This window comes from Epinephelus fuscoguttatus, linkage group LG4 (genome assembly GCF_011397635.1).
Source record: "Epinephelus fuscoguttatus linkage group LG4, E.fuscoguttatus.final_Chr_v1".
Classification (NCBI taxonomy): Eukaryota; Metazoa; Chordata; class Actinopteri; order Perciformes; family Serranidae; genus Epinephelus; species Epinephelus fuscoguttatus.
Genome location: NC_064755.1, coordinates 10,969,533 through 10,981,589, shown reverse-complemented (window position 1 = coordinate 10,981,589; position 12,057 = coordinate 10,969,533). Strand labels below are relative to the sequence as shown.

The 12,057-nt window shown below is 40.4% G+C and overlaps 1 protein-coding gene across 1 annotated transcript in view; it reads left to right on the top strand.

Moving 5' to 3' along the window:
• The window catches only part of LOC125887102 (spondin-1-like), a 140,641-nt gene that overhangs the window by 112,442 nt on the left and 16,142 nt on the right, over positions 1–12,057 (top strand). The window contains exons 9-11 of the mRNA XM_049573635.1: positions 5,875–6,015; positions 6,425–6,500; positions 11,668–11,850. Of these exons, the coding sequence (XP_049429592.1) occupies positions 5,875–6,015; positions 6,425–6,500; positions 11,668–11,850 (400 nt within the window). The remainder of the gene's footprint in view (positions 1–5,874; positions 6,016–6,424; positions 6,501–11,667; positions 11,851–12,057) is intronic.

Sequence of the window (12,057 nt, the reverse complement as noted above, 5' to 3'; positions counted from 1 at the left end):
AGGAAGTAAATAGGTGATTTGTGGGCTATTGTTTTCTGTGTATTGTGCTATAGGCTATATGTATGTGATCAGTCTTTGTGTAAAATGCAGAATATAAAACATCCATGTAAGTCAGCACTGCTTTGCTTGCCAATTCTTGGGTCCTATAAGGTCTTTCAAACTACAGTTCCTATGCTGATAATCCCTCTTATTCTGGAGTGTTCCCCTGAAAACACAATGTGTATTTGCCCTCCAGCCCTTGCTGGAGGAGTAATGTTTTCAGATTATCCATCTGCCAGTAGTCCGTCCATTCATCCATCCATCCATTCATCCATCCATCTGTCTATCCCACTCTTGCAAATGTGATATCTCAATGAATGAGTTTTCACAAATTTGGACTCAAGGATGAACTGATCAGATTTCAGTGGTCAAAGGCCAGGGTCACTGTGAGCTCAGGTCTGTACCATTCTTGAAACGGCAACTTAAATGCATAGCAGAGGCATACAACCTCGTGGTGGTAATTCTAGTTTTAAGGTTACCATCAGACAATGCATGCATCCAGCTGTGCAGCAGACATTACTGCCACCTACAGACAGAGAAATGGAAGGACATATCTTCCAGACCCTCCGCTTGTTTATCCCTGCACTGTATTAAAAGCAAAAACTTTAAAGTTTCTTTCTGTTTGAAGACATTACAAGTAAATTTGTAGTTTCTAATTGTCTCTAACAAGTGATGGAAGTCTTCTGTTTGGTCTCATGCCACTTGAGATTTTTAACCAAAAAGTCAGAGAAGAAACTTTTAATGAACTTGTAACTACAAAGAGAATCGTCAACATTGTTGTTACAGCGCTGCAGATGAGGATGTAACTTCATATCTTCTCTAATACTTTCTTTGTAGATGTCTTCCTTTTGTCTTATTCAGTACGCCTGCATATATTAAATCCAAGGTTGGTTTGAAACTTGAAACGACACTGTGAGTTAACCTGTAAGAACAAAGAGAATGATTCATGTTTGTCAAGTGTTTTTATCTTTTCTCTCTTTAGAGTTTTTTTTTAAAGCTCTAACAATACATGGACACATGTGCTATCTCACACACCTGAAAACAATGCCATGAATCTGTTATTCAAGGGCTGTTAAAATGGTTATAAATGATGCATAGTGAGATCAAACAGAAAAGAGGCCCTGGACCAGATGGCGTATAGGAAAAACAGTGCCTGTAGGTGACTCTTCAGGCCCTTGACATCTACTCACCTCACCCTTTTTGGTCATACTGGGGTTTAAAATCAATGCAGCCATTGTAGTGTTATCACTTTTTATTACTTCTAGTTTGCATGCAGAAATTACTGCCGCTCCACTGTTCCCTCCCTCAAGAGAAATCATGTTGTTCCCTTTTTAAAAGCCTGTTTCACAGACATGCAGACACTATGTGCTGCTATTGGATTAGTATTCTTGTCTCACAAATAATTCCCATGTCCTAAATTTTGGCTGTTTAACTTTGATTACCATTGCTCTGTAGAAGATTCGTACTGCCTTCCCTCAGGTGTTTTTGATGCTCAATATACAAGAGCAGATGTTTTCCTCTAGGACACCAACTATTCCATTGCTAATGTGGGAGGGTGGGAATGATTCCCCTTCAAATCATGACCTGAGCTTCACTGGTACCAGCTTAATTCCAGCATGTCCTTTTTCCAGGTTGGTAAAGCACTGTTAGTTATTTGACCGTTAGATTTACTGTAGCAGGTCTCGCTGCCACCATGCAGTGGTGCCTCCAGAAATTGGCCATATGGGGCCACTGCAAAGCTTGGGACGGCACAACAAAACAAAAGGAAATTAGTGAATTTCAGGAATTTGATTATGCTGTTGAAGTATGTAGGCTAGTTGAAAACTGTGTCAGTTTTGGGAGTCAAGAATTGCAAACTGATATACTTTGGTTTCTTATCCTATCTGATGTGTATAGACTAATTCCAGTACAGTTAACGTTTGAAGTTCCACAACAAGTCTGTTTTATTGTGTTATGTATATACATGTACATGTACATGTTAGGCGATTCATTGTTCTTCAAATAGGCTGAATGTCCTTTTTCTTAAAAAGACATACAGCTTCAATTTGATTGATGTTAATGTAAAGAACAAAACATTTTCTGGGGACAGGCCTTCTCAAATGTAGAGTAGACTTGTGGTACCCATAGAATCCATTTTCATTCAGATATCTTGAGGTGAAAGTTCAGGGGACCCCTTTGAAAATGGTCATGCCAGTTGTTCCCTTGCCAAAATTTAGGCTAATTTTGGAGCATTAATGTCCTTTCCCACTCTACCAAAAACCACGAACACTAACATCTGGCTTTTTTAATGTAATGGGAAATGTTACAATTGGCATTCACACTGGGGTCAAATAACTCTGCAGTAGTCACAGATATGTATTGGTTCCAACTCTAATCGGCAGTGATGCCCCTTTACCAGTGAGATGCAGTTATGCACCACCACAAAACACCATCCATCTCCAGTCAAGCTGTGCTCAAACATTGTTTCAAATTACTCTACACAGAGTTTGAAAGAGAGACTAAAGAAGTCATTAGTAAGTAACCACTGTCACATTTTCACAGGCCTCCATGCAGCTTTCTACTGTTTGATAACCACTTTTCTGGCCTGTCGGTGAAGTCAAACATGACACAGAAAAAAAAAAAAAAGAAACCGATATACGTGTCTGCTGCAGAACTGTGCACATATCTTTGGTCTACTGGCAATTGTAGAGTAGTCTAGCCTATTTTTAGCGGGTTTTCCGGTAAAAGAACAACATATATGCACTCATTTTGGTGGAAAGGGGGTACTATTTAGCCCCCTTCCTGGTTGGTACCAATGGTTATGAGTGCACCATAGCATCTTAAAAAACAGTAACATCAGCTGCCAACTGACCTATGGCTAAGCTACGCCCTCAAATGCAATGAGCCAGTCACAGTGCGTATAGCCATTCCCATACACTCGGATATTCTCTGCCTGGACGTTCATTGAAATGCATTACAGAAAGTCAGTTTCGTTCAGTTTTATGAGCTTTTTCGGAGATTTGTTTAAAAATGGTCAAACAGTGTGCATGGGGTACATGCAAGTCCAACACAAGGTATCCTGAGAGGCTGGGTGATGGGGTGTATTTTTTATACTCTAAACCACATCTCAACCAAGAAAAGTGTCTCCTTTGGATAAATTTGTCCGGTAACATTAGACCACATCAACTCATTGCGAATAAGATTAACAAGGATGTCTACATCTGTTCTAAGGTAAGTCAACATCGTGTTTGAGGCAACATATTGTCACTTTGCTGGAAAGAAATAGAAAGTTATCTTTAACATCTCTAGCTAACGTTAGCTAAAGTTAGCCTAAAGTTAGCTCCTAGCTGCATTGTTCATCATGTCACCTTGTTTGCTGGGAGTTCATTAGCCTATTTTGTAGCTGTTTTGTACTTTGGTGATCGTACATCATTGTTAGCTGTTGTCCAAAGGGCTCTAGCTAAACTAATGTTAACTTCTGGAGCTTAGCTTCATTAATTGATCTGTAATTGCAGAGATAACAAAGGTTGGCAAACGTTATGCTGAATGATTCAATGTAAATACTGTAGCACCAAACTAACGGAGAGACACTCTTGGTAAAGATGGTAACAAGGCCGTTATCCTTTTCTCATATTCTGAGCCAAAAACCTTAACTTCAGCAGCACTTTCACTTGTTGTCTTTGATGGTGACGGCAACGAGATGCGGTTCACAAGCGTACACTGTGACCTGTAAATTTTGGCTTGTAATTTAAGCTTTTCATCAACCTTCTCAATAATAAAATGATGAATATATTCCTCCAACGCGTAGTTTAGGCCCTTTTGGTTACTTCTCAATGACATCTGACCGTTATGTCCCCAAAAATCGTCAGTTTCTCCTGTGAAATGCCGTGTACTGTGACACCTGCCATAGTGCCGGTCACTGAATGTTGATAGTTTGTCCGAGTGAGTGGAGGGGGGTGTGGCTTAGCCATAGGTCAGTTATTTTAGACAGGGGGGGTTGGGGACTTTGGGGAGACAAACAATTGTATCAGGGTGGCCACTCCCACTGTGAGTTTCCTCAGCACAAAACAGCTGCACAACAGTCGACTCAAAAAAAAATTCTGACTGCTCACACATGCTTTTAGTACAAATACACAACTCTTTATCTCGTGCCTCTGGTTGCTGGGATTCTCCAGTGCATGAGTTGCAGGTACTCCAAAACCTTCGACACAGTTCAGCAAACAATATTCTCAGTTATACAGCAAACAAACTCTGACAGTCTGTCTGTCTGTCTGTCTGTCTCTGGTGCACAGAAGTCCTCTGAGGTCCAGCATGCTGCTGCATTTAAAGTGAGAGCATGATTAGACCACCAGCACCAGCTGTGCTAATCAACTTACCTGGCACTGCTCTCATGAGTCAGCCCCACGTCTCTCTCCTACAGCTGAATGCCAATCGTGCTACCAGTAAAAACTTAAAGGTCCTTGTAGTGCTAAAAATGTTGATGTTCAGATATGTTCCCATGTTCCCAACATGTTCAGTGCAGCAGGTCTAACTTCTGCTAAGTGTTAAATTCATGTCCACCCTTATATTGACTTACTTTGCTAAGAAATAGCTTTTTTTCCAGGAGGGTCACCTGGGGCTCAGAGTGTTCCAGATGCATCAGCTCTTTCATATATAAGATATTTGAAGCTGTATTAGTGGATTTTTTTTCTGGCCACCTGAGGGTAAGGCAACCAGGTGTAAACACGGCTTTGACATATTATCACTTTACCATATAAATCTGTTATGACAGCTGGTAAAAAGTGGGTTTCCTACACATCAAGCAGACATGGAGCAACATTAGCATTCGTTTGGAGCTGTGTTTGTGTCCATTTGATGAATGCAAGTGCAATACTCATTTTTTTTTAGCTTTGTTGTGATCTCTAGTGGGAAATATCTCTCCCTCAGCTACATGCTCTACTAACTTCCTCTTTCTGTCGTTTGGTGCTGGGCATGCAGTATAAGCGTCAGTTTTTTAGAGCTTGTTTGCTAAAACAGCTGCCCACAGTTACTGGGAAAACAGCGTTGATGAGAGCTGTAAAGGCCTTTAAACACCAGGGGGTTTTTTTCATGCCAGTGAAGTGCTATATGCAACATGGTAACTTGCTTGTCAATATATTTTTTTGAAGTGTTGTTTTTGTCTTAATGTACTGAGTACTGCGTATAATCAGTCATGTTGCACCCATAAACAACAACATGGAGGCTCTGTCGTCCAAAACAAGATGGCAAACTTTATTGCTCCTTTCAGCCTTGACAAAGGCAGCGCTTACCAGATCCACTTCTTTTATTCTTTCCTTTCACAATAAAACCCCTAGACATAAACATTGTTTTCCAGAGGGAACTCACATTCACTCAGAGCATTTTGTCAAAAGGAAACACAACTAAATAGTTAACAGTAGCTTAGAGTATACAACACCTTACCTCAGACAGACTGCCAGACGCTGCTCTGGGTCAAAAGGATCCCAGTAGTTGTCGCAAATTAACTTGCTGCTGGCATGAATAGTTCTGAAATATTTGCAGGCAAATATTTCACATTTTTGTGTTGTTTATTTGTGACAATCCCGCTATGTAAAGGCATCTAAACTGAAACAATACTGTAAAGTTGCAGACTGTAAATCCAAAAACAGTGGTCTAAAAGGTGCTAAAATGCTCTTTAAAGCTGAGGGGAATTGCAGAGTCAATTGATTGTGGATTGTTAGCACAAGCAAAACCTTTCACGTGACACAGTCATTTGATCCATTGTTAATATAAAAATACTGATTACGGCAGGTTGAACCTTTGAATGCTAAACTTTTTATCTAATTTGTTCATTTACTCTCTCATCTGGGCTTCTTTCAGTCACCGAACAAGCCCACCATTCCTCAGGAGAAGATCCGACCCTTGACCAGTTTGGACCACCCCCAAAGCCCATTCTACGACCCAGAGGGAGGGGCAATTACACCTGTAGCCAGACTGGTGGTGGAACGCATCGCTAGAAAGGTAGAATGTAATGTCTAAAAGTGGGTTTGCATTTATATAGACTATTTCTTGATATAAAAACAATCCACACAAAAATGCCACATTCTGGCTTTTTACAAAATTTTCAGACATGTACAACCATGTTGCCACAGAAAGACTACTGAGAGACCAATCAGACTCGCAAGAAGGTGGTTAAGTAGACAGATAGAAGAATTCAGTAGCCTACTTTTTGGTAGCATTCTAGCCAATTCAGTCATGATATTGGCCAGAGAAACTGTATTTACAGTAGATATTTTTCTCAAATTGTTCATCCCTGCTGGAGCTATGTTGACACAACACACACGACTCATGAAATACTGTTATCACACACAGCAAATGGTGGTCTGTACAAGATAACATTGTTATAATAGCTTTCCTTCTGTGTGTGCAGGGGGAGCAGTGTAATGTGGTCCCAGACACCATAGATGACATCGTAGCTGATATTGGACAGGAGGAGAAGGAGGAAGGTACAGTAAGCACACACACACACACACACACACACACACATATACTTGTACTTGCTACATAGTGAGCGCCAAAAGAGGTTTTTAACCAGCAGAGTGAGGACCTTTTTGGACAGTGAGGACATTTTGTCCCTCACTTCTCCAGTGAACTGTTAGAAGGTTTAGACTTGACCAAGGTAAAGAATTGAGTTTAGGTGAGGGTTAGGGTGTATGTTTTAGGCCAATGAAGGTCCCCACAAAGATACCATGTACAGAGATGTGTGTACTGTACACACACTTTCTTGATTGCAGTTGTTAAGGGAAAGACCCCAAATAAAAAATAATGGATTAAGTAAAGGGCTTAATGGAGTGATTAAGTAATTATTCAAACCCTGTCATAACATGATATTGCATTCCTTTGTGTTCTTTGAACTTTTCAATTCACTGTGTTTACAAAACATCCACTTTAACTTCCAACTTACAGACTGAGCATAAACTGTGTGGATTCAGTGTCTCATGATGCCCAAGGACACACACATAGCTCATTATAGACACAACTGGTTTACGCAGTCTCAGATGGGCTCAGGTCAGGTAGTCAGATCTCACATCTGGCAGGGCTCTGTCTCCACCCTGCTGTGAAAGGGTGGGCAACAGACTGCTGCAGAGCAAGTCCTGTCCCTATCAAACATAATTTATATTCTGTGATGCATCACAGATCCTGTCACTCTGGACAATGATGTTTCAGCAGTACTGCATATGAAATCTGTTTTGCGACTGCCACCTTACAGTTTTATCTGTAATGTCATAAATAACCAAAGTGAATGTCTACTTCTCAAATTCTCTCTGACATTTTTGCTGTGATATTTGTGTGCTGATGGGGACCACAACAAAACAAAAACATTTAGAATTTTTTTAACCCTGCCACCTAAAAATTGCATTCATAAACAACTAATTTGTATTAGCATAGATGTTGTGAGAAAAGTAATGCTACTCAGTTTGGGTTTTATAAACATAACAAGGACACATGCATCTGCAAAATGTTCACTGTCATAGTATTTTATTAATTTCCCTACAATTTAGTCAAAGCACTTGGTTAAAGGAGTAGTTAAACATTTTGGGAAAAATGTGTAATTGTATTTGTTTATTTATTTTACATTAAAGTAATTTTGAGTTAAATGACAAAATTGACTCCACTTCTCATGTTTGTCAAGCCAGGAGGCAATTTGCTGAAATTATATAAAAATAGAAAGCAGGAAAAAGGAGCTAGCCTGGGTAGCCCCCAATTTGAAAAAATGCCAGCAACTCCAAAGTGCATCAATTAAAATGTTGGCTGTTGTTTCTTACGTGCTAGCTCAATGTGTGATCTGGCTTGGGAATTGGAGGTTTGCTGGTTCAAGCATGGATGTATAGAGAGAACTGGATACAACATTGGAAGCAGGACCCTGATTATTCCTTAGAAAGTTGCTCAGTGACACATGAAGCCAAAAAAAACTCAACTGCCATGTATGAAATTACCCAGATCAGCACTGCTTCCACACTGTGCACTGTGTGGCCCATAGAGCAAGTGCACTAGAGACTTCCACTGGACGAGCCAGCCACTTCTGATTTAGTGCTCTGCTAACTTGAGTGGGGATAAAAATAATTCAGTCATATGGCCACTCTAGACTTTCATAATATAATGAGACCGAATGGATCAAATTCTGATAGTGAAACAAGTCATTTTGTGGGGGTTGTGATTACAAAAAAAACCCACTGATTTACAGACATCTCTTTTGCCAAGTAAGTCTATGGGGAAAAGTATTTTTGCACTGCATGGCATCATGTGATGGATAGAATTCTACTGTGTGGCCACTTTATCTCACTGCAAGAGATTAATAAAAATATACCTTCTTCTTCTTCTTGTTCTCTTTCTATTTTTGCTGGGGGCAAAGACTTCCTAGTGTTCTGTCATCACAGTAAGGTCCAGGAATTTACTAAGCCCAACCACTATTTGCCAAGAGACAGATGCAGCACATAAGTCCTTTAAAATCACTTGTTGTCTTTTTTGTGTATGGATGAGATAGTATAATATTTTTTACCTTTTGACAGTCAGGCAAGCTGTTACTTCCAGTTTTTATGCTAAGCTAAGCTTACCCCCTGACTTTAGCTTCATACTTATCTATTCCCTTGAGGTTAGAAAAAGACTGTGGCCTTGGTGAAATAGGCACAAGACAGAACATGTTGACTTTTTCAATGCTTATCCTACCTCCTCCATATCACTTCTGTGCAGATAAATAATGCCACAATTCCTGGATTGAAATAAACCACTGTCAGTGAGCATAATCTAGGCAGCATGCATGGTTTCCCCAAAACTTATTTAGCAAAGGAAAATAGTAGTATATTAAAAGTCTGGTGTGTAGGCTTTAGTGGCATGTAATGTCTATAAACAGATTCTTTATGCAGGAACTGTAGACTACTGGACAAGATTTTGGTATCAGAAGTATCAGCAAGTAAACAGTCCATGTGGAGAAGAAGAACTCATTGGACTAAATGCTGTCTTGGGACCCGTCGGCTACAGACTGACAATGATTTAGCTTCAAAAAAGAAATTGTAATTATCTGCATTCATGTGCAGATATCTGTTTATAGAGATTGGCCAAAATAATCAGTGCATGGAAGAGGAAATCTTGGCCTGGATATCCACTGGCTACACAGGATCAGCCTGAAATATTGGCCCTTGCCCCAAGAGGCCTTACTGCCGTCAGACAAAAGCCAATGGGTTCTGAGATTGAGTGGCATCTAGCGGTGAGATTGTAACCAACTGAAACTTCTCCGATGTGCTAAGCATGTAAAACTACAGTGGCCACCCTGAAAACGTTAAAACACAAATTGCCCAATCTAGAGCTAGTGTTTGGTTTGTCTGTTCTGAGGTACTGTAGGTTCATGACGGTGAAACATGGCAATCTATATGGACAAGGAACCGCTACCTATGTAGATACAAACAGCAACAACAAATTCACAACGATTACTCCAACTTCACCTTCCCTTTTTTTCATTTGTTATACAGTTATTTATTTCACTGCAACACTCATAAATCCATGGATGAAATTGTGTTCCAATATTATGTTCCTGTGATGGCTGGCTTTACCCTGCTTTCAAGTGTAATTGTTCAGAAGGGTTATAATCACTTTAGATTTTAAACATGGTCAGACAATACACTGCACAAGTTAGTTATTTTCGAGTATAACCCGGCCCTCTAGGGATCAGTGCTGCAACCTTATAGTTGATGACAATTCTTAACAAGAGTCTCCTGTCGCCTAATAAATGTCTTCCTCAGTCAGTTATAGACCATTTGCTTCTTTCCACCCACCTTTTTCCTCCTGTCATACTCTACCTGTCCGCTCTTTCTCCCCTGTTTCCCCTCGTCTCTGTGTGAGATGACACTACGGAGACAAGGCTGGTCCCCTTGGTCCGCCTAGAGATTCACTGCTTTCACTTACACATCAGCCCAACTCTCCTTTCACCTTCCTCTGTGCGACTCTAGCTCCTTTGTTCCCTCATTCTCCTCTGTCATTACAAGTTATCCTAGAGAATTGGACCCACTCAGGTTTGTCCCTGAGGCCTGACGGTATATTCTCTCTTGCCTCTCCTCTCATTTTCTCTGCCTCTCTGAACCCTAAGAGAGCATTTTTAATTGAAGCCAGTACCCCTGCTACTTCTTGTAGCTCTGCTACCACTGATAATTGGGCGAGACATTCACGAATCACACTCTTCTCTTTCTCTCCAACTCTATCCTTCCTCTCCCCCTCAGATGTCAGTCTGTGGTCTCTTGTGGTCCAGTTCCTGCAGTAATCACCTTTGGATACTATGTCAAATAATCAATGTCAGCCCCATCCCCTGTCTTTCCCCCTTTCTCTTACTGTGACAAAGCTGCTGCAGTGAAATGAAATGCAAAAGGAAGTTCTGTAAGCAAATTTAACGAGTAAACAATGACCATGCAATACCAGTCAACCACTGAGCAGAAGATTTCAACAAAAATATTAAAATTCCTCTTTTTTATGCCTCTGCACTGGCGATAGCTGTGGCCGAAGGAATTATGTTTTCAGGTTGTCCTTCTGTGCATTTGCATAAAGGTCCTGACATCCATCCATCCCATTCTCTGAACCCAGTATCTCAACAACACCTTGAGGGAATTTCTTAAAATTTGGCATAAAGTCCACTTGGACTCAACAATGAATTGCTTAGACTTTGGTAGTCGTAGGTCAAAGGTCAAGGTAACTGTCAACTCATCTGTTGCATTCTGTAAACGTGATATGTCAAAAACACCTTTTTTCACACATTTGTGTTTTCACATTTGTTAAAATTTGGCGCAAACATTCACATGGACAATAATCCAAATACATTTTGAAGGTCAAGGTTACTATGACCTTGCATCAGTCGCATTCTTGTGAACACGATATGTCAAGAATTGAGAGAATTTCATCAAATTTGGCACAAACATTTACTTGGACTTAATGATAAATTGATTCAATTTTGAAGGTCAAAGATAAAGGTTACTGTGACCTTGCATCTGTCTCATTCTCATGGAGAAAATAAAGAACTCCTTGAGGGAGTTTCCTAAAATTTCTCAAACGTCCTCTTGGACTTAACAATGAACCGATTAGATTTTAAAGGTCAAGGTCACTGTGACCCTGTATCCATGTCTTTTTCATGAGCGTGATATCTCAAGAACACCTTGAGGGAATTTTGTCAAATTTGGCACAAATGTCAACTTGGACTCAATATTGAACTGATTATATTTTGGTGTTCAAAGGTCAAGGTCACTCTGACCTCACAAAACATGTTTTTGGCCATAATTCAAGAATTCATATGTTAATTATGACAAATTTGCACATGGATGTCAGACAGGATAGAATAAAAGTGTGGACATTTTATATCCAAACATCAAAGGTCAACTTCACTGTGACATCATAATGTTTGGCAAAACACTTTTCTGGCCATTGTTCAATATAATATCTCAGGCAACGAAGTTGAGACATTTGGTCAGATACTGAATAATTGTGAGTGAAGCATCAGTGTTTTCACAAACATAAAAATGTAAATGGTTAACTGCAACTTGACTGGCTCATGGAGGCATACAACTGCTAGGTGGTAATTTTAATTATTTTTTTATCTCCAGCGTTCACTAAACATCCTGTGTGTTTCTCTCTTAGATGACACACCAGAGACGTGTATCTACTCAGGCTGGTCCCCCTGGTCAGCCTGTAGCAGCGCTACATGTGAAAAAGGCCGCAGGATGAGGCAGAGAATGCTGAAAGCCCAGCTGGACCTCAGCGTGCCATGTCCCCACACTCAAGATTTCCAGCCCTGCATGGGACCTGGATGCAGTTTGGAGGGTAAAAACACACAGATACAGTAAAGTGACCTTATGAGAAGTTAGGTTTGAGAGTGGGGGACCATAGCCATGAATCCCTGTACCTACTGGGAAAATGTAAGTAGGGAGGTCCTTGAGCAGGGCACTCCACTGTACTTGCTGCGTGTAAGTGGTCATCTGTACTTGTACTGGGATGAGGTTCATTCATAGATTCATGGAGATAATAATG